This window comes from Cucurbita pepo, chromosome LG04, assembly GCF_002806865.2.
Source record: "Cucurbita pepo subsp. pepo cultivar mu-cu-16 chromosome LG04, ASM280686v2, whole genome shotgun sequence".
Classification (NCBI taxonomy): domain Eukaryota; kingdom Viridiplantae; phylum Streptophyta; class Magnoliopsida; order Cucurbitales; family Cucurbitaceae; genus Cucurbita; species Cucurbita pepo.
Window position 1 is genome coordinate 10158914 of NC_036641.1, and position 22964 is coordinate 10181877.

General features: G+C 35.6%; 2 protein-coding genes and 1 pseudogene across 4 annotated transcripts; 2 read left to right on the plus strand and 1 right to left on the minus strand.

Moving 5' to 3' along the window:
• Window positions 1–203: 203 nt before the first annotated feature.
• On the plus strand, window positions 204–9650 carry LOC111792818 (CCR4-NOT transcription complex subunit 10-like). Of its 3 annotated transcripts, none has more exons than XM_023674409.1 (7): window positions 685–752; window positions 1233–1511; window positions 1619–1705; window positions 6450–6623; window positions 6703–6789; window positions 6855–6926; window positions 7412–9650. In XM_023674409.1, exons 2-7 carry the CDS (start codon window positions 1509–1511, stop codon window positions 9362–9364), a joined length of 2376 nt encoding a protein of 791 aa, XP_023530177.1. In that variant the 5' UTR covers window positions 685–752; window positions 1233–1508; the 3' UTR covers window positions 9365–9650. The 3 variants fall into 3 exon arrangements, with proteins under 3 accessions (XP_023530176.1, XP_023530177.1, XP_023530178.1); XM_023674410.1 differs by lacking the exon at window positions 685–752 and having other exon boundaries at window positions 1233–1335; window positions 1414–1511; XM_023674408.1 differs by lacking the exon at window positions 1233–1511 and having other exon boundaries at window positions 204–752.
• Window positions 9651–11861: 2211 nt separating this feature from the next.
• On the minus strand, window positions 11862–12923 carry LOC111792108 (36.4 kDa proline-rich protein-like). The gene is made up of 2 exons (XM_023673443.1): window positions 12217–12923; window positions 11862–12045 (listed from the first exon to the last, which is right to left on the minus strand). The coding sequence occupies exon 1, from the start codon at window positions 12851–12853 to the stop codon at window positions 12233–12235; it is 621 nt and encodes a 206-aa protein (XP_023529211.1). The 5' UTR covers window positions 12854–12923; the 3' UTR covers window positions 11862–12045; window positions 12217–12232.
• A 5297-nt stretch (window positions 12924–18220) lies between these two features.
• LOC111792154 lies at window positions 18221–22655 on the plus strand (annotated as a pseudogene).
• Window positions 22656–22964: the final 309 nt, after the last annotated feature.

Genomic DNA, 22964 nt, shown 5'->3' on the forward strand with positions numbered 1-22964 from the left:
ATTCTTCATTAAAATTTACGAAGATCGGAGAGAACTCGATAACGATATCGTTATCTTAAATATGACATTAGTAAGAGTGTTGATGGTAAAAATTTATAAATATAAGAAACTTTGCAGATTCAGTGTCATTTCTACTTCAATTGCGTGTTTGCCTAATTTAGTCGGCCATTGGATAGTTTTTATTTATAAGCTTACTCTCTCTCTCGCTATCGCTATCTCTCTCCCTGTCCCTGTCCCTCTCCCTCCTTCCATCCAGCGAAAATAGACGCATTTCAGCAAAACACAAGAAATCAGGTGTCCTCCTTCACGATTAATCCAGACTTTAGGGTTTCAAAACCTCCGACTTCCATTGCTTTCGAGCTTTCCTCTCTCTCTCTCTCTCTCTCTCTCTCTCTCTCTCCTGGATTTCCTAGTTCAAAATCCTTCACTTTACTTCTACCGCACTAAGAATTTTGAACTTCGAAATTTTAGGGCTTCTTTGTTCTTCTCTTATCCGTCATCTCATTTCCTTTTTGGAACGTGGCCCTTGATTTTGTTTCTTTTATTTGGATCCGTTAATGGACGCTCGAGATTCATCTTCTTCGGCCACCCCGAATCGGGATGGGTCCTCATCGGCTATTGAGGACGATGGTGCTGTACCCGTCACTGCAGCTCTCGCCAAGGAAGCTGCATCGCTATTCCAATCGGGGAAGTATGCTGGGTGTGTAGAGGTTTTGAACCAGTTGTTGCAGAAGAAAGAAGACGATCCTAAGGTTCGATTTATGATGCTTAATCTAATTTTGTTGAGTATTTGTACTTGCTGTTGAAGCGATTTAATCTATTCTACGATTTCGTCAGTTCTTTGTGTGCATGTGAAGATTTGGTTTAGACTTTTAATTCTATGATAGTGAAATGTTGAACTCAGAAATAATTTGGGGTGTTTTTTCTTTCTTCTTTTTCCCCCCAGCTTAGCGAATGTCAAGATTTGAATTATTCAAGGATTACATGCTAGAATCACATGCAATTTCATTGCATCAGTTTGCTACACATAGGCTAATTCTGAAAGAACATGCAAGTTGGTGGTGATTTCCAGTGAATGTTATCATTTTCAATGGGTTTTATGATAATTAGATGGAATTTAGGTTCAGGTGCAAGTGTTTCTGTTCGTACATTATTTCATTTCTGTTTATCATTGGTCGCTTTGAAGACATTCTTCTAGTCATAAAATTGTTAACTAAACCTCTGACGTGAAGGTGACATGCGTCCAATAGACTTTCCCCAGCAACTGATGGCCCGGAAAATATTTAGGTTTTTAGCAGCTTAATTAACAAGCAACGGTGATCAACGTCATCAAAGGTCCCATAAGCATTTAAGATTGGTTTTACAAAATACGTGACCACTGTATTATCTGCCCATAATCATTCTCATCCCCAGATCCAGTACTTACAATTTCCGGAGCTTTTCATTTTAAAAGCATGAAGACAAATTCCGGGAGGGAGATAATATAATAATGACCCTGCCAAGTGACAATGGTTATGTGAATTTTGTTGTTTTTGTTAGTCTGACCAGTGACCATTCAATAAAACTGCGATCACATTTCACTTTGTAAAAAAAATTGTTGTTTATGGATTTTTGTCAGGTGCTTCATAATATCGCCATTTCTGAATACTTGAGGGATGGTTGTTCCAATCCAAAGAAGTTGCTTGAAGTATTAAACAATGTCAAGGTATGCCCTTAGACTAAAGTAATTCACCATTGGTACTTTGTGTCCCCGTGTAAACTGCTACAATAAATTGATGTTCCTTGTAATATTTTACTATTTTCCTAACCTTGTTTATCTCCTCAATCCATTGCCTAGCTTAATTGAACTTTGAACATTTAATTTTTGTAGCTATCTTTTAATTCATTGATTTGGCATAAGTTTCATAATATATTTTTCATATTTTTGGATGTCTTGTACAAAGGTAATCAAAATTTCATTCTTAATTGATGATATTACAAACCTTTTCATTAATTAAGGAATCTCTTTCTTGTTTGTTTCGTCATTGTAAAATTTTTCTTTTATTTTTTCTATAATGTAAATTCTAAACTTTTTACAGCACGTCTTACAATTCAAGCAGAAAACTATGAAGGAAAGATAATACATGCCTTGTCTAAAATCTAGTTTAGTGGAGACCATATTAAATGTTTTTCATGTTTTATCATGCGACTAAAAATTCAATTTCAAGGATTTGAACTTACATAATTAATAATTGAAGGACTCAGCTTTGAGTGAAACTTGATTTTTATTTAATAATAGATCTGAGTTGAGAGGGGGAAATGTAGCTTTCTTGGCTTTATTTTATCTTTTTGTTCTTTTAATAATGAGAAACATAGATGATCAAATATTCACAAAAAAAAAAAAAAAAAAAAAAAAAAAAAAAAAAAAAAAAAAAAAAAAAAAAAAAAAAAAAAAAAAATTCCAAGCTGCTATGTGCTAGAGACCAAATGAATATTTTTTCCTTTTTTGGTCTATTCCCGACCCAAATTAGCTTGAATCTGATGGAGTTAAGCAGTGCTTCCAAAAAGTAAATTAGAAGCTGATTTACTGGAGAACAGCCCCTAAGCCTATGGAGTCCAGAAAATTTGATTGTCTTCATTTGGCCTTTTTCATTCTTCGATTGTTCGGCCTCTTTCCTTCTAGGATTCTTCTAAGAGAGTTAGCGACTTCTAGACTTGACATGTAGAAGAAGTGGATAGGATTATCGTGATTGTATGCTGGCATGACAGCTTTGTGTTCACTAGTAGGATGCATGTATTGAAGTCCTTAATTTCTAAGGTTTTGTGATAAGTGCCGGATTTTGTGGCATACTAGTTTCACGGTTGTCCTTTGGAGTCTTGTTTCTCTTTAGGCATTATCTGCCCAAGATTTTTGTAATTACCCACTAATTTGGATTACTTTGGATTGGAACCCCTTATTGCCAAAAGACAAGTATTTCTTGAGTGCTTATTCTTTCCTTTTCCATTTTAATGAATAAAAAAGAAAAATCCTTCCCTATGCTATATGAATCATTGCGAGTAAGAACTATTTTGTGAATTAGAACTTTATTACACTTAGTTTATCCCCTTTGTGTTTGGGGTTGATAGATTGTGATCCTTTATTGTACTAAATATGGCAACCTGGATTATTTTTGGTCTTCTCTTCGCTTGCATTTCACTTCTCCCCTTAATCTCTTTTCTCTTCTTTGATTTGTTTCACATCAATTAGTATAAGGAAATTGGTAATCATTCCACAACTTGCAAACCCCTAGTGCATACGTAATTGTTTTCTGGGGTATTCTTCCTTGATAATATAGAGTATATGTGTTATCGGTGACTATATTCTAGAAATGCTAAAATGGATAACCTAGGGTCCGGGGATGATATTTTTTCTGCATTTAGATGTTGGTGACAACAACATCCTTATTTCTTCACTTACAATTTTGCCCCAAAGGAGGTCCCACTGGCTTTAATCATCTTATTATTTGTTGATAACCTCTTTATTACTCTCTCTTAAAATCCCTGACTATAACTAGGTAGACTATGAGATTCTTTCTGGATGATTTGGAAAGAAAGCTTGTTAGTATAATGGTTTGTGATTCCCCTTCTCATGGAGTAATTTCAATTTTTTTTTGAAGGAATAGGGGGAACCTTGAGGGTGAAAGGTCTTGTGAGTTTTTTTTGTTTTGATTTGTAATTGTTGGAGTTCTTTCTTGCAATTACTATCGGTGGCTTATCTTTTTTTAATGAACCGGCANAGCACCATGTATTACAAAAAGAATGGTGTAAGGCACTCCATGTAGAGAAAATAAACTGTACATTTTCATGAAAAAAAAAATAATAATTTGAGGAATTCTTATGTGATAACAATCTGCTACTCCTTTCTTTCAATAATGCCCAAAAGCGAGATCTTCAGGCATTAGTCCACAAAATATTGGCTTTCTCCTTAAACCATCTGCCGGAAAGCAACTCTTAAAGGCCATCAACTATGTTTTTGGGGGTTGCCTAGCCAGATTGAAAGTATTTAGGATGAAGCACTGCCCCCTTATATGCAAACCAACAATGGAGGAAAAGGAGGTTACTAGATTCAGAATTCTAGCTGCAAAGGAAGCAAATAATGGGAGAAAGAGTCAATTTTGGATGTCTTCTAGGCACCCTATCTAAGGTATCCAAGCTGCTATGTGCTAGAGACCAAATGAATATTTTTTCCTTTTTTGGTCTATTCCCGACCCAAATTAGCTTGAATCTGATGGAGTTAAGCAGTGCTTCCAAAAAGTAAATTAGAAGCTGATTTACTGGAGAACAGCCCCTAAGCCTATGGAGTCCAGAAAATTTGATTGTCTTCATTTGGCCTTTTTCATTCTTCGATTGTTCGGCCTCTTTCCTTCTAGGATTCTTCTAAGAGAGTTAGCGACTTCTAGACTTGACATGTAGAAGAAGTGGATAGGATTATCGTGATTGTATGCTGGCATGACAGCTTTGTGTTCACTAGTAGGATGCATGTATTGAAGTCCTTAATTTCTAAGGTTTTGTGATAAGTGCCGGATTTTGTGGCATACTAGTTTCACGGTTGTCCTTTGGAGTCTTGTTTCTCTTTAGGCATTATCTGCCCAAGATTTTTGTAATTACCCACTAATTTGGATTACTTTGGATTGGAACCCCTTATTGCCAAAAGACAAGTATTTCTTGAGTGCTTATTCTTTCCTTTTCCATTTTAATGAATAAAAAAGAAAAATCCTTCCCTATGCTATATGAATCATTGCGAGTAAGAACTATTTTGTGAATTAGAACTTTATTACACTTAGTTTATCCCCTTTGTGTTTGGGGTTGATAGATTGTGATCCTTTATTGTACTAAATATGGCAACCTGGATTATTTTTGGTCTTCTCTTCGCTTGCATTTCACTTCTCCCCTTAATCTCTTTTCTCTTCTTTGATTTGTTTCACATCAATTAGTATAAGGAAATTGGTAATCATTCCACAACTTGCAAACCCCTAGTGCATACGTAATTGTTTTCTGGGGTATTCTTCCTTGATAATATAGAGTATATGTGTTATCGGTGACTATATTCTAGAAATGCTAAAATGGATAACCTAGGGTCCGGGGATGATATTTTTTCTGCATTTAGATGTTGGTGACAACAACATCCTTATTTCTTCACTTACAATTTTGCCCCAAAGGAGGTCCCACTGGCTTTAATCATCTTATTATTTGTTGATAACCTCTTTATTACTCTCTCTTAAAATCCCTGACTATAACTAGGTAGACTATGAGATTCTTTCTGGATGATTTGGAAAGAAAGCTTGTTAGTATAATGGTTTGTGATTCCCCTTCTCATGGAGTAATTTCAATTTTTTTTTGAAGGAATAGGGGGAACCTTGAGGGTGAAAGGTCTTGTGAGTTTTTTTTGTTTTGATTTGTAATTGTTGGAGTTCTTTCTTGCAATTACTATCGGTGGCTTATCTTTTTTTAATGAACCGGCACTTAGCAAAAAGAGGAAAAAGGAGAAAGAAAAAGAAGAAGAAGCCTCCTCTTTTGGCATAAATCAAGGGAACATTATAATTACGCAAATATTTGGACAAAGTACACCATTTGGAAGCAAAACAAGTAATTGAATCCAAACCTCATCCGAACTAAAGGAGGAAACCTGAAAATCTCTGTGGTTGCTTTCCAACTTAAGCTTCAAACAAAAACTATGATCACATTTTTCCATAGGACTTTAGCTTTGCCTTTGAAAATGTGACCATACAGAAGTTACACTAAAGCCAGCTTGCCAATAAATGGAAAACATCAGGAAGTGTGGATTGATTTAAACAGGAATCTCCAGCATTTAGTTTGAAGGTGACAATGAAGAAAATTTGTTTCGCAGCTTTGCAAGCATTCAGACACTTCGAGGAACTGTCCAAAAGAACTTTACCTTCTTTGGAACTTTTGCTTTTCAGATGACCCTTATTTCATGCATTTGAAGAGTGCGATTGCATATTTTTTCTACAATTGAGATTACATTCTTTTAGTAAGAGCTACATAGAGAGACTTGAGCTGAATTTTCCACTGCTTTCAACGGTCCATGTTTTAGAATCTGGCAAGTTATTTGGGTGAGGTTTTTGCAAGCAAAAGAATGAGGAAGTTCCATTAGTTGATTTCAGCTTCAATTTCTGCTGTAGAAAAGATCCCAATCGTCATACTTCTTTGACATGGGTAACTTTTGAGAGTTTGCCACCCTATGAAGCCTAGGAAAGATTTAAAAGAAAAAAAACTTATTAGTCGACAATTTATTTTTGATACTATAATCACTTCATTGTATAGTTCTTTGACTGACACTTTGAATAGGGAGAATGCCATAATACTCTCCCCACTCCCATTCACCTTTTTAGTATCTTTGGCCATTGCGTGATGATATACATATACTCATCTTTCTGCAAATTCTTTTGTATGTGGATGTGCTTGTTCAGAAGAAGAGTGAGAACCTAGCAATTTCATCTGGAGAACAAACAGATGCTCTTAACCCTGAAAATAAGAATACTTTGGGTAAAGGAAGTAATTTATCGGCTCACCAAACTGCTGCAAATAATGCCGATGTCATGTACATGGAAGAGTTCGATGCCTCCATTGCTACCGTAAACATTGTAAGTTCAATGTATCTTCTGGAAAAAAAAAAAAAAATCAATTATTGAGATGTGACAATTTTAAGACGTCTGATTACAGGCTATTGTATGGTTCAATCTTCATGAGTATGCAAAGGCGTTAGCAGTTCTTGAACCTTTATATCAAAATATTGAACCCATATATGAGGTACTGGAGTTTATTGATTATATTGGTGATGGGAATCCGCTTTTAATTGCTCTATTAATATGCAGACCACAGCTCTTCGTATTTGCTTTTTGCTGCTGGATGTTGGATTAGCCTCCCGTGATGCATCGTTGTCTGCAGTAAGTGGCTGTATTAGATTTTTGTTTATCGCTTGCAGACTTAAATTTTAGTAGTCTTGTAGTGGCTGATTTTTATATGTTGCTAATACTTGTTAACTTGTCTCATTATGTAGAAGAGTTACATGTTTTCAAGTTGATCGCTTTATCATTTCCTGTAATTAAATCTTAATTTCTTTACCAAACTGGCACTAAAAGTTATGAGCATCAGTTGTTTTATCCTTCTGCCCGGACAGTTGTACTACCTTCATTTCCGTGTAAGGTTAGATTCTTTGCAAGTTGAATTTAAATAAATTGAAAACAGTATAGTCCTCTACAATATCTTTCCTATTCATGTTAGAAAATGTCGTGCTCTCTCTATATTTTCTGGAATTTGTACCATCTGTTCTTGGCATGTGTTCTTACTCTGTTGTCTTTAATGGAACTGTTATCTGCCATCAAATGCGTGACGATATATTCAAAACAGTTTTCTCATGTATTTTTGTCAGGATGTTCTACTTTATCTGGAAAAAGCTTTTGGGGTTACCAATGCGATCCAGAGTGAAACTGGAAGTACAGGGGCACAACAATCCACAAATGTGGTTGCAAAATCTTCATCTGTTCCTAGCAATGCTTCTGCCTCCGAACCTTCTAATACAGATATAGCCGCAAGTGTCAATTCCTTGGAGAGTCCTCTATCAAGAACTTTGTCAGAGGAGACATTTGAGTATGAGTCCATGTTATCAACGTTGGATATTGGTGGACAGAATTTACCAGCACAGGCTGGTTTTTCATCCTCGAATGTTCTTTTAAAGACACCAGTTTATCGGTCTCTATCTACTGTTGATCTCAAGCTTAAACTGCAACTGTATAAGGTTCGCTTTCTTCTTCTCACTAGAAATTTAAAGCAAGCAAAGCGTGAAGCAAAGCATGCCATGAACATTGCTCGTGGGATAGATTCATCCATGGCTCTTCTCTTAAAGGCTGAACTTGAATATGCCCGTGGCAACCATCGTAAGGCCATGAAGCTACTACTGGCATCAGGTAATCGGACAGACATGGGGATTTCAAGTATGTTAAACAACAACCTTGGCTGCATATATAATCAACTGGGGAAGTATCATACATCTACTGTAGTCTTTTCCAAAGCTGTATCTAGTAGTTCGGCTCTTTGGAAGGATAGAAAACCAAAGACTGTTTCACAAGACAACTCTCTTCTTATCGTGTATAATTGTGGTGTTCAGTACTTGGCTTGTGGAAAACCACTTCTTGCTGCCCGATGCTTCCAAAAAGCCGGTTTGATTTTCTATAATCGCCCTCTGTTGTGGCTCCGACTTGCTGAATGCTGCTTAATGGCTTTAGAGATGGGGCTGCTAAAGGACAACCTTGCTGAATCCGATAGATCGGATCTCAAGGTTCATGTTGTTGGAAAGGGAAGATGGAGACAGCTTGTATTGGAGGATGGAATTTCGAAAAATGGATGTGCGTTTTCCTCTGGAAAAGAAGCTGGGCATTTCAGCAGCGAAGGACAACCTAAGCTGTCAATTTCTTTTGCACGGCAATGTCTCTCTAATGCTCTGTACTTGTTAAACCATTCGAAGACGAGCTTTTCAAATTCTGTCATGGCCTCTAATTCTTCCTTGGAGGAAAAAGATTCAAGTGAAGTGGCACCGTCAAGGAGAAATTATAAGAACTTACACTGTATTGATTCCAAAGCTTCCCTGGTAACTTCAGGCTCTAATCAGATAAGTTCAAATGGTGATGCGAAAGAACAGAAAGGTGCTTCATCAATTCAGGAACTTGTGCAAAACTCCCTCTCCTACTATGATGAGATTACTCGGAGAGAAAACCTGTTGATTAAGCAAGCACTTCTTGCTAACCTGGCTTATGTGGAGTTGAAACTGGGAAACCCATTGAGAGCCCTAACACTTGGAAGGTCTCTCTTGGAGCTTCCAGAAAGTTCTAAAGTTTATACATTCTTAGGCCACGTTTATGCTGCAGAGGCCCTTTGCTTGCTAAATAGACCAAAAGAAGCTGCCGAGCATTTACTATACTATTTATCTGATGGAACTAATTTCAAATTGCCATTCAATCAAGAGGACTGCGAGGTATGGCGAGTAGACGGGACTGCTGATCTTGAAGGGGCAAATGGAGGATCCACAACCGCTAATAGTTCATCTCAGGATGACCCTCACGGTATGAAGTTCCTCAGACCAGAGGAAGCACGGGCAGTCCTCTTTGCAAATTTTGCCACAGTTTCGGCTTTACAAGGGGAATTTAAACAGGCCCAAGAGTTTGTATCGGAAGCATTATCGATTATACCGAACAGTCCAGAAGCCAATATGACTGCAGTTTATGTCGATCTCGCGCTCGGTAAGTCTCAAGAAGTTATTGCCAAATTAAAACAGTGTAGTTGTGTAAGGTTCCTCCCCAGTGGATTGACAATGGAAAGATCTTCGTGATTGTTGTAACTGGTGGCTTTGTATTAATGTCCTGCCCTCACGTTAGTGCTAGTCAATGGGCTAGTCGGCTAGATAGTAATCTTTAGGAGGAACATATGATATATAGCTCACTTCAGAGAATAAAATTGATGTTCAATTTTTTTCTTTTCTTTTTAATTTTCATCCCTAGGGTTCATTAGTAGTTGTGTATCTGTTTTTTGGTTAGTGGAGATGCTATCCTATTGTTACATTGAACGTTGATAGAGTTTTTCTTGAGAAAGGAATTGGAAAGAAGTATTTTTCTCTCTCTCTCTCTCGCCTTCATAATTTTCCAGAGACAAGGTTCCCTATCTTGTTATTCTTGATGAATTCTGTCTTTGAGAATTTACAAAGGACGGTCAATCTTCTTTTATGCATTCATGAATGTGAGAATATAGTTTTGCTGTGTATCGAGAGCGAGAGCGGGAGAGATAGTAGTGTAAGGTAGGTGAGGGAGAGTGTGACAGCCCAAGTCTTTAGCTGATATTGTTTGATGTTTCCACACATTTATAAAAAATAAATGTTTCGTTCTCCTCTCCAACTGAACCGATGTGGGATCTCACAATCTACCTCCTTCGTGGCCCAGTATCCTTGTTGATATTCATTCTCTTCTCTAATCGATATGGGACCTCCCCAATCCACTCTCATTCGGGGCCCAGCGTCTTTGTTGGCACACTGCCTCTTGTTCACTCCCTTTAGGGCTCAGCCTCCTCGCTGGCATATCGCCTGGTGTATCACCTCGTGTCCACTCCCTTCGGACTCAGCCTCCATCGTCCAATGTCTAGGTTTGATATCATTTATGACAGCTTAAGCCCACCGTGTAGATATTGTCTCTTTTGGGCTTTCCCTTTCTAGTTTTCCCTCAAGATTTTTAAAATGCGTCTACTAAAAAGATGTTTTCACGCCTTTTCGTTCTCCTTTTCAACAGACGTGAGATCCATAGAGACGGACATGAGATGAAATGATACGAAAACACCACATATGGGGTTAGTCGGTCATGTGCTCTCTCATCTTACAACTTTTCATTTTGTAATAAACTAACTGACAAATCTCCTCCCATGTGGTTCATCCCTCATTGGTTTCTCCCAACTCCCATCCTTCCTTATCCCTAATACTTTCCTTCTTCCTCCATTTTCATTTTTTCTTTTTATTCCTTGCTACCCTCCACTCCACTTCAGCACACCATTATTCACAACTCCGTGTCTCTACCAAAATTGTGATAAATAGCTTCCAACTCTTCACTTCTATGCTCATTCTATATTTACTACACATCCTTCATTTTTTATTTATAAATTTCATACTTCCTTTAAAGTATTTGGTAACTTTTAGATATATATTCTTTGACCATTTATGAAATTAATTTTGGATTTAAACTATATTTTGATTATCTAATTATTTATTTTCTTTAATGCTGATATTGTGCTTTTCCGGCTAAAAAGGATGTTGTTTTGGTCATTTTTAGGGGGAAAAATAACTACCACACACAGTAAAACAATTTTAATGTTTATAAGAATTTGGTCAAACAAAAAGATAAAGGTTGTCAAATCAAAGGGACCAATAATATATCTTATAATAGTATCCTTATCTATGTCTTCTTTAGGAATGCAGGAGATGGGACTTCCTACCAAATAATAGTAATAATAATTCTTCTAATAATTTTAATCTTAAATTATAAAATAGTTAGAATTTAGTAACTTAGGATTCATTTTATAGTTTCATAAAACTTTCTTAAATATTAAAATTTTATCAAACCATAGAACTATTTATGAAATTTCAATTTCTAAAACCATAGAAATTAAAATTTAAACATTTTTCTAAAAAATTAAACGTATAAATACAATTTCCACCTATAATTTTTTTTTTTTTTTTTATCTACTTATATCTATATTTTCAACCACCAATCCAAAATTTGAAAGCTTGAAAAAAAAAATTGTAAATATTTATTTTATTTTTGAAATTTGACTAAAAATTTAATTTTTTTTTTTTTTTTTTTTAAAGAAAATGAAACTCATTGGAAAGGAATCTAAAATTCAGAAGTAAAATAAAAAAAAAATTAATAATTGAATAATTTGTTGTGGAAGAAAATGTTCTTCAATAACTCAAAACTTATTAAGATACACAAAGACAAACGGCTTTAAAGGAGGGAGGGTCCTTCAATACTTTACGTCTTAGTCAGTACGTTTTGGCATAGCCTCAGTGTCTTTCCATATGCAAACTGAAATTACCAAAAACCCCTTTCCTTTTCTCTCTTATTCTCTCTACACAGCAACGAAACCAAAGCTAAAAAAATGGTCTAAAATGGAAATTAAGTTATTGAAGTAAATGCAAAACGCCACCGTTTTCCCGACAGCCCCTCCCTTCCATCCTTTAAATTGAACACATTATTTATTAATGTCCTCAGATTTTATTAGGTCAAACACAAATTCTTTATTTAATAAATCTTTTAATTTAAATTTAACGAGAGAGAGAGAGAGAGAGATAACAACAACATAACAACAATTATCACAATTTAAAATTAAATTGTTTACAACATCGGCAATTCCATTACAGAAAATTAAAATTAAATCCAAAAATAAAAATAAAATAAAATAAAATAAAAAAGAGACAAAGATTCGCCTCGACATCCTCTCATGTCGACTCCATTTGGATACCATCAATCAGACCTGAAAAATAAAAAAAAAATAAAAAAATAACATATTGATTAATCAAGATAATAAGTCTCTCAACAAAATTAATTAGATTTTAATATAGTTTAAAGCATGATTTAAACATATAAATAGTAAATTATTGATTTAACCTAAGTTTTGAATTAAGAGGGGAAGATATGATTTAACCTGGTTTTTTGTTGTTCTAAAGGGAGCAAGTGTAGCCAGGGGGAGGGGTCTTCCCACAGCTGATAAGGAGCTGAAGGGCAATGGGAACATAGATGTTAAGGCTAAGAGCCTTAATTTTAAGGGTAGTGCAAAGGCAAACCGCCGCTTCCACCTCAGCCAGCCCTGAGAGTACTGGGCAGCATTCATTCACTGCAGGGTCTCCTAGCCCAATGTGCACCAGCCCGCCTAGAAGATCCACACATGCGCCCAATTTCAGAGTGTCAATTGGGCAGGTCTCTTTCCCTGAGGGGGGGCACGGCTTCGACGCCGGAGATGGCTTTGTGAGAACTGGAGGGACGGTGACTGGAGGAAGGGTAACGGGAGGGAGGGGTGGGAGGTCGACAGGCGGTTTGACGATGGGGGGGAGGGAAATTGGCGGTTTTACGACGGGAGGGAGGTCGATGGGCGGTTTTACGATGGGGGGGAGGGTGATAGGTGGAAGGCCAATGGGGCCTCCTTTAGGGGACTTGGAACCGGAGCCGGGTTTGCCCTTTTTGGGTGGCGGGTTGCCGCAGGCGCCGCAGCCCAAAATGGGAGTGGCGGTGGAGAGGAAAAGCATGCAAAGTAGGAAGAGGGAATAAATTTTTGAGGACTCCATTTTTTTTTTCTTTTTTTTTTTTTGGTTTATAATTTTTAAAATTTTTTTGGGCTGTGAGTTAAAATGAATGGGAAGGAAGGGTGGGGTTATATAGGAATAGTAAGGAAAAGAAGAAAACAAAAGAGCCCTAAAAACAAATCACGTGAACATGGGGCTATGCCAACCATGATCTAAAGGACATCTTCCTAGTTGGCATTGGCACTTCCAATTTCATTACCTATCCACTTTTATCGATTTGTAAATTCTATTTGATTCGCATAAATCGAAAATAAAATATCTATGGATTGTATTGTCTGTTTTTTACGAAGGAAATGAATCTTTTTATCTAAGAATCAACAACTAAACGAAAGGTTGATTTTTTGGAATCATTTCTTTCTTTAAATGAAATGGTGAAGTAAGATTAGGAACATCTAATTTTGTTTGTGATAATATCACAAATTCATTATTATGGATTATTCCTACAAAGGTCAAGTTGGTAATTTTTGGTAATTTTTCTTGTCTCTCTCTCGAAGGACGGGAATAATAATCAAAATACCAAAACTAGGGTTAGTAATTTTCAACAAATTGAAAAAAAAACAATCAGATTTGTTCTCCCATAATTAAACAAAGAAGAGATCAATCTATCGTGTGTGGTTCAACATGAGTTGGGGAGGGAAACAAAACATTTCTTATAAGGGTGTGGAAACCTCTCCTTAGTAGACACATTTTAAAAAAACTGTGAGCGACACATAATGAGCCCAAAGTGAACAATATCTGCTAGCAGTGGGCTTGAGCTGTTAAAAATGGTATTAGAGCCAGACACCGAAAAGTGTGCCAGTGGAGGGTATGGGGCCGCAAGGGAGATGGATTGAGATCTTACATAGGTCTAAGAGGGGAAACAAAACGTTTCTTATAAGGGTGTGAAAATCTCTCTCTAATAAACACGTTTTAAAACCATGAGGCTGATGACGATATGTAATGGACTATAACGATTACAAGTGGTATCAGAGCCAATTTTCGAGCGGTGTGCTAACGAAGACATTGAACCATGAAGGAGGTGAATTTTAAAGTCCAGAGAGAAACAAAACATTTCTGACAAGAGTCTAGAAACCAGCCGAAGATAATACTTAACAGGTCAAAACATACAACATCTGTTAGCACTCGGATTAGACTATGTCTATAAGTTACTTCAACGTTGTAGCACCCAAACATTATCTCGATCTATTTTCTCTACTCCTTTCGATTTTATCTTCTTAAGAGAGATTAATGTAACAAATGTCATCAAACAGTAGAACATGGGATCCTAATTCATTTCAATTATGAGAATAGAAACCCTCTATCCCTGCAATGATTAAGCAATGGGGTCCTCGATAATACAAATCTATGAACACTGCACATTTCAATAATATAAAAAAAAAAAGAAAAAAAAAAAAACAAAATGATACTGAAAGTTGAACAATTGAGAGCGAATAATAAATAGAGTGTGGATTTTTGCGAAATAATTAAAAAGGTAGCAATTAATGTGAACCAGCTCATTCACGCCGATTCCTTCATAATTTTGCATGGGAATTTCGGAAGAACAATAATTGTTCAGCTCAAAGCTTAAACCGCTGATTCCAACGGCGTTTCTTGTAGTTCGCTATAGATGTAGGTAGGCAGGTAGCTAGCGTTTGTTGTGTCAATCTGTTTGCCCGTTTGCCTAATTGGAACACGAAAACAAAGCAGCGAGAGGGATTTGAGAGATAGCATACAGCTAGCAGGCATGTGGGGGTGCCCATGCATGGTAGCTACAACAACAGGTCACACCACAAAGATGTATATTACAACAACCAATGTCTCCACATATCTATAATATCCTTCATTTTTTACCTCAAATCCCGACGTCTTTAACGCTTCGTCTCCATACAAATGTCATTTTTATTTTCGTTAACTTACTACGTGGATGGAAAAGATTCCAATGAGTTGAATTATGTTCAATTTGTAATCGTCCAAACCCGTATACACGTTTGAAAATCTCTCCCTAGTATACACGTTTTAAAACCATGAGGGGAAGCCTTTAAATGAAAAGTGCAAAGAGGACCATATTTGATAGTTTTAGGCTTGAGCTATTATACCATTAGATATTTATAGTTTGATCCAATCTTATAAATTATTTGACTATTATTGTATTGAGTAATAAATTATCACGTTTTGAAATAATAATTTATTGTATTAGGGTTTAGGGCTAAGTAAAAATAAGAGAAAACATGTAAACGACAAATGATAGACGGATCAAATTGAAACTTTTGAAATAATAGATACCAAATTGAATGACTCTATGGCGACGCATTGAAACTTTTGAAATAATAAATACCAAATTGAAGGCCTCTACGGTGATGCATTATTTTCATTTGTAAACAGAGCAAAAAAGAATTGCATAAAGGAAGGACGGGAGAGGGAGAATGTAACAACTCAAACTCATCGCTAGCCGATATTGTCTGCTTTGACTAATTACATATCGCCGTCACCTTCACGATTTTAAAACTTGCATGTTAGGGAGAGGTTTCCACACTCTTACCTCCTTTGGGAGCCAGTGTTTTCGATGGCACACCATTTGGTGTCTGACTCTGATACTATTTGTAACCGCCCGAACTCACCATTACCAGACATTATCCGTTTTGACCCGTTACGTATTGCCATCCGTCTTATAATTTAAAAACGATGCTTGTATTTGTAGGAAAATTTGAATTAACGTGAGTGTACAGTGGAAAGTGTTGGTGTGAAGGACGAGAGGAGAGAGAAGGGAGGAGAGGAGAGAGAGAGAGAGAGGCATGTGGGTGGATGGTGAAGGAAAGGTGTGTGAGCCATGGGTGGAATGAGGTTAAAAGAGATCAAGCTGTATGGTTTTTTGTAACCTTGTGAGATCCGTGATTTTGCTGTCCTCATCATTGATGTGATTGCTTCTTTCTTTCCTCTCCAATATCTTCTCCTTCCCATTTTATCTTATTTTATTTAATTTACTCATTTAATTTTTAAATATAATTTCTTAACTAACTCTAAAATTTTGTTTAATACACAAAAAAAATATATATATATATATATATACCAAATGATTGGAGTTATTACTAATATACTAGGTTGATAAATTCAATTTTTTATTCTATAATAATATTATACTTACTGTTTTATAAACATTATATGAAATTGACGTAGTTTGTAATAATTTAAGGCGTCTATAATTAGAAGCATCTCAATTTACTTTTAAAGGAAGGCAATAATGTAAGGGAACTTTTTGATATATATAATATAATATAATATATATGGAGGGAGATATTGATGCTTCAAGAGGTTGGTAATTAATAAAAATTGGCTATATTGGCTAATTATTCAGAAAAATGAGACGACACAAAATCAGAGCTGTTTCCTGACTTTGCATGGGAAGGGGATGGCAGAGCTATTAATGGGCTTTTGTTGTGTGCGGTGTCGCGTAGAGTAACATTTCTTCTTTCCTACTGATGGCTGTGGATGCAGGACGGAGATCTACGATCGAGTGGCTCTTCTTCCTTTTATGAAAGCCCACTTGTGTGAAAGTACATCAGTTGATTTCTACCACACATTCCGTGGACCCCACCATGTCCCCCCTTTAAACTTATTATTTTTTTATTTTTAAATTCACGTTTAAAAGTACCTTTTAAATTTCTTTTATAAAAAAAGAAAAAGGTAACTTTTAAAATTTACTTTGTACTCGATTGCGTAATTCAGAATACTTTTGAAACGTATTTAAAGACACTTTAAGGTAAGACTAATTTATATTTTTTACTATAATACTATATTGAATCAAAATTAAATTAATCAATTACCAGAAATATAATATATATAACACTATGTTACAAAACATTATGTGTTTTTTTTTTTTTTAAGAAAAAAATCATCGATTGAATTGTTTTAGTGAACGATAGATATGTTTTTGAAGAAAGAATATATTGTCAAATATGAACAAAGAACTCTAAGACGAAAGCCTTAGATATGATTCATGAACGTTCACTTATTTTTTGAGTTCAAATGTGTGGGATGGAGAGCCATTTGGTACTTGTTGGGAAAGTGGCAGATAAAGAACGTATGATAATAGTAGGACTACTTGTGAAGAACCGGCTAACTCAAAAGATGGTAGATTGTGAAAATGGTTTGAAGTATAGGATCTATAATTGAATACGTGTTTGGCATGTCTTTTGAAAGAAAGTGTTTCGAAGTGAAATGTTTAGTTTTATTGGGGTTGAGTTTGAAGGTTCTGACTCGAGTCTCGTTGCATAAAAGAGATCTTTAACATTAATATGATACTTAAGTTATTATAAAACACAAAGTGAAGTTGTGTTATGCACTCATTGAATGAAATGTGAACTCTCATATTTGTAATACTCGTCCCATCAATAACGTCATAGCAGTGTAAGAGGTCAACTTTGTTAGCGATGGGATATTGGATGCCTCGACCTAAGCTCATCGATGGACTCATGATGTATTTTCCTTATGAGTAATCAATTGAGATGCTCAATTCGGTTTTACAAACCTTTGACGAGCCTTCGACTTGGACTCATCGATTGATTCAGGGTGTATTTTTCTTGTAAGTAATCAACTGAGAGTGCTCAATTCGGTCTCACAAGCCTTAGACTTGGGCTCATTGGTCGATTCGGGGCGTATTTTCGTTCTGAGTAATCAATTGAGATTCTCACTTTGGTCTTACAAACTTAACTTGGGCTCATCGATCAATTCAGGGCGCCTTTTCTTTATGAATAATTAATTGAGACACTCATATCAGTCTTACAAATCTTTGACGAGCCTTTAACTTGTGCTCTTTGATCGATTATGGGTGTATTTTCTTTATAAGTAATCAATTGAGATGCTCGATTCGATCTTTTGGTATAGGTAGGCCTACCAAACTTGGATAGGTTCAAATCCACAAACCTGTTTGACATTGACCCATAACATGTAGTAAGTCGAATTAATTCCATTTGAATAGCCCTTGTGTGGTGCTACTTTGCTAATAAATAATACTATGATATTTTCATAGGTCAATTAATAATTAACGTGACATGAATTTTTTATCTGAAAACTTGGCCTGAGTGATCTGTTTAATTTTAATAAAAATACTAAATTAATAAAAATACATTTGAACTTTACTATATAAAAAAAAAAAAATCACTCAAATTTGAAAAGCTTTAATAATATCTTTAAATTTTTAAAAAAATATAGTTTTGGATCTAAAATGTTATTATTTTTTTATTTATAGAAAATACCTTTTAAACTTTTTTAAATAATATATTTTTTTAAACATAGATTTACAGTAATATGTACTAAAATTTAAAAATTAAATTATTATAAAATTTAAATTATATAGCTACCAACCACGATTCTACCCGCTGATTTACAAACGCAAGTTTTTCCCGCCAAATTCGGGGTAGGCTCGGACGGCATCGCGTAACGCCATTGGCTTTGCACTACGACACTTAAATCTCCGCCTCGGGAAAGAACAGAAATCTTTCATTCTTCTCCTTCCGCTGCAACGATATCTGTGAAATTAACTCCGGTTTGCAAATCCAGATGCCTCTGGCCTCTGAGCTCCTCCTCTTTTCTTGTAAATGAGGTCTTGATACTAATAGGTTTTTAGTTGTTAAGAGGAGCGATGGCGATTCTTCATGGAATGGTGGCCAGAGGACACGTTGTTTTGGCGGAGTTTAGCTTTACACAGACGAATGCGAGCGTCATTGCGAGGCAGATTATGGAGAAAATGAAGCAGGGAGACGATGATAGCAATGCGTCATTTTCTCACGATCGCTACATCTTTCACGTCAAGAGGACCGATGGCCTTACCGTTCTTTGCATGGCCGACGAAGCATCCGGAAGTAAGTGAATGATTTAATCTTTCGAGTTTTTCTGCAACTTAGTTCGAAATTCGTATCCACGAGCCGTCGTGGTACGGTTCCTAATAGAGATAACAATAGGTCTTCTTAGTGAGACTTGAGGACTGAAAACGCGTTCTGAAAATCTTTTTCCAATAGTTCTTGCAATGTTATCGTTTTAATAAGTGATTCTGAGCACTTTGCATCGATTTCTATCCATTCGATTTCAAACGAACTTTGTAGATCGGAAACTGCGGGAAAATTTGTGATGACTTTATTGTTTTCCTCATTCTATGTGTTCCAACCAAGTGGATGCGTAAGAACGGTAGATGCCATTGTCACGAGCGTAAAACACAATTCTATCGGCTGCTAAACCGAAAATTCGGTCGGTTCTCTGTTTGTGTTGTAATTTTTTGACCGAATTTTATTGTTCTTGAGGACAGAAGTAACTGTTTGCTCGGACGGATTTGTTTTAAATCATTTCTTGATTAGCGCTCTCAACTTTACTCTTTAGGCCATATAAATGTTGAGGAGGTAAAGAATTGGTCCCGTTACATATAGTTTCCTATATAATCATTTTTTTTGTCACTCGGATTTGATGGTGAATTGCAAGAAAAAGTTAGTCGACGAGATTTCGAGGTTGCATTGCAATTTTGATTGAAAACTTCTGCGCGAAAGTGCATTTTCTGTTTGGTTTCCGTTTGATAGTTTAGTTCCTTGAAACAGAATGCAACCAAATCATACTTCGTTCAAAATTTCGAACTCTAAGCTTATGAACATTGAATCAATTTCTTTTAAACAGTACATGCTGTTATTGCAATATCGCTGCTTTAGTTCTTGTTGATTTGTCTCAATTTGAGTCTACTTGTTTGTAATGGATATTTTCTTCACCTGTATAAAATGACTGCTTCAGTAGCATTCATATTGTCTATATCTAACTCTTCTCCAAGTTCGTAGTTTCATCGTCACCTTGATCGGAGATGAGTATTCTCATTAACCGATGATAGTTAAACTTCTTTCAATATTTGTGCAGGGAGAATTCCTTTTGCATTTCTCGAAGATATTCATCATAGATTTGTAAAGACCTACGCTCGTACAATTCTTTCAGCTCCTGCATATGCAATGAACGATGAATTTTCAAGGATTCTTAGCCAACAGATGGACCATTTTTCAAATGATCCAAATGCAGATAGGCTAAACCGCTTAAAAGGTGAAATGAGTCAGGCAAGTTCAAAATTATCTTATAAACTCTTTTGGTCTAACTAAGTTGTTGATCTTATCGATCATTTGAAATACTGGTTCCTAGTTTCCAAAATTTATCTAATAATCGTTACTGATATTTACCGGCTCTAGCAATGGATTTGATTATCTATATAATTCATAGTACATAAAAGAAAGGCTTCGATGGTGGATAAGAATATTCCTAATGATTCAAATGCCAATAGGCTAAACCGTTAGGTGAACTGAGTCGGGCAAGTTCAGAAAATTGTTTGTTAAGCTCTCAAATTCTGTTTGATCTAACAGTAGCTCTCTGTGCTTTCCAGAATCCAGCTATCAATCTTTACTGTTTATTACCATTGATCCTTTACAATGGATTTAATTAGGATTAGAGTACGTTAAAGAAATAATTCGTTGATGGATAAGAATATTAACATCTGATGGTCTTTGTGGGTGCGGTTTTGATATACATTCTTCTCTTACAACCACTATCAATCTACGTGAGCCTGATACAGATTATTATATTAGCATTTCAGTTTCATCACTCAGTATAGGATAAAAAGAACTATGTTATGGTTAAAATAACTGTATTTAAAGCAAACTTGTTCACATTGGGTCGGTATTTGGTTTCAGCATACATAAATTATACCGGAATAGAAATTCATCAAACATTTGTATGTGATTACAGGTGAGGGGTGTAATGATGGATAATATTGAGAAAGTGTTGGAGAGAGGTGACCGCTTGGCTTTGCTGGTGGATAAAACTACAAATATTCAAGGAAATGCTGTTCGATTTAGAGACAATCACGTCGCTACAGAAATACCTTGTGGTGGAGAAACCTTAAACTCACGTAAGTATCTTTGACAAAATTCTCATATTTTGTTCAACTTACATAATTAAGAAATTATTAGTGCGAATTATAGGTATAAGTTTATAAGGCTATTTAGATAGTCACTCCATGCAGTACATAGATAATGACCGTCTGCTGTCATGTCTTGCCTTAAATTGAATTCAGACTTCATTGGTTTCTGCTTTTGACCATGTTTTCCTTCTAATTGTAGAATCATGATAGGCTTATTAAGTTGGGTAATTTGCCTCATAATAGGTATGACTATTATCGAATCATCACTAAATTAAAAATTTATTCAAAAACTTAAATTAATGACAGGTTAATGTAAATTTCATCTTTTTAATATATTCTCTGTCAGTTGTTAAGAAGTTGATTTATTTCAACTAGTAATTAAAAAAACTTGTCCTTCCAGCCAACTGCCTCAGAATAGGTATGAATGTTATCAAATCATCACTAAATTTAAAAACTTAAATTGATGATAGGTTAATGTAATTTTCATCTTTTTAATATATTCTTTGTTTGTTATTTCAACTAGTCATTAAAAAAATTTGCCCAACCAACTGTGATCCTTACTTTTCTTCTAGGCAGTGAAAAGAGTAATCATAATCCTCACCCAATCATATTTATTGGACCAATAACTCTTTGAATCAAATAAATTATAAAATTTGGATCAAGAGATAAGACTAGAATTAAATTACTTTTTAAAATCAAAGAATTAGAATCAAGATTTAGAACCTCGTTCTAAATTGAGTCACTCTACAATCGAACTTGATCAAGGTTTAATGGAATGGCTATCGAACTTGATCAAGGTTTAGTGGAATGGCTCAGATGTAATCTACCACAAGAATGACTTAAAATCTTAGAAATAACAAATATGATGTTGAAATTTCTTAGGGCAAAAGTTTCAACTTGAAAGGTCAATTCCATTCCTCCTAAATTTGATTTTTTTGTGAGTATTTATAGACTCCTATAGCCAACAATAGTAACTTTTCAATACCCTTGAAATGCCACTCCAATAAGTTGTTATAACAAAGTTATAACCATGATTAGCAGGTAACTCTCTACTATCCTTTAAATGCTCATGAAAAGAAGTTATGGTCATGTGCAATAGGTTCGAGTTTCGTGAAAAGTACTTGTTAGATTATTAATATCTATCATGAAAAGAGAAAAACAGTGGTGGAAAATAATAAGTATGTACGTGCATAGCTATAGCAGAGTAGCCAAGGGATATGCTTTTGGTTTGTTATAGTTTGAGGCTTAAGGGGAGACGGAAGCTGTCCAATCTCCCTTAACTTGTACTTCTCTGTTATCAATAATAATTGGTTTCAATTTCAACTTCAATCAATTTCATTAGAGAGTGAGCTGTGAGACAGCAATTTGTGGCAGTTGGATGGAAGATAACGCAATGTCCCTAAAAATCATTTTACTTGCGCATTATCCTGTCCCGTCATTGTCATCGGAGTTTGGTCCCTACTGACTCCCCCTGGCACTTTCATGTGGAACCCAAAAATTCTTTTGAGCTAGGAAATAGGCACAACACATCATGGTCTCCACTCTTCTGCCCATACCATACTATTATTTTGAACGTATAGAAACAAAGAAAACAATAATCAGTTTGCTTTTATCCTGCAGATGTTCGTTGTTGCTCATTTTCACGATCGTCCTGTATATTGTGCTAGCATTTTTCTGCGAAGGACCTCTACTGCCGTCCTGCTTCAATTAAACGAATGCACAAAACGCAGCTAAGTGACCTATTTATCACTTATTAAGAACATGTGCCTTTACGGTATCGTAGTCGTACACTAAAATATATACAGTTCAAATCTTGTTCAGCAAAATTTACTGTACAGATTAGAGTCAATTCGATCCACTTTCATCCAACCTTTGCCTATTGGCGCAGGCGCTGGAAGCATCAACTCCTCGTGGCTAGCACAAGTTGTGGCATATGTCGGTAAGATACGCAAGTCTATATCCACTATACACACATCTACCCTTGAGATGAAATTCTTAAGAGGACATTTAATTACAATTTAATCTCGACCCTTTATCGCCAAGATTTTAAAGGCACTTTTTAAGAAGTGAAAAAAAAATTGCAATAATAAATGGATACTGTAAGCCTAGTTTTAAAAAATAGAAAACCTAAACGTAAATCAGCGACCTCATCTAGAGAATTAGTTTGGAATGTTCAAT

Excerpts from the sequence above, each read along its gene's own strand:
- LOC111792818 (XM_023674408.1), top strand. The coding sequence starts at position 558 with ATGGACGCTCGAGATTCATCTTCTTCGGCCACCCCGAATCGGGATGGG. Across the intron at positions 1,706-6,449 it reads AAGTATTAAACAATGTCAAG|AAGAAGAGTGAGAACCTAGC; the intron begins GTATGCCCTTAG and ends GTGCTTGTTCAG. Across the intron at positions 6,790-6,854 it reads ATATTGAACCCATATATGAG|ACCACAGCTCTTCGTATTTG; the intron begins GTACTGGAGTTT and ends ATTAATATGCAG.
- LOC111792108 (XM_023673443.1), bottom strand. The coding sequence starts at position 12,853 with ATGGAGTCCTCAAAAATTTATTCCCTCTTCCTACTTTGCATGCTTTTC.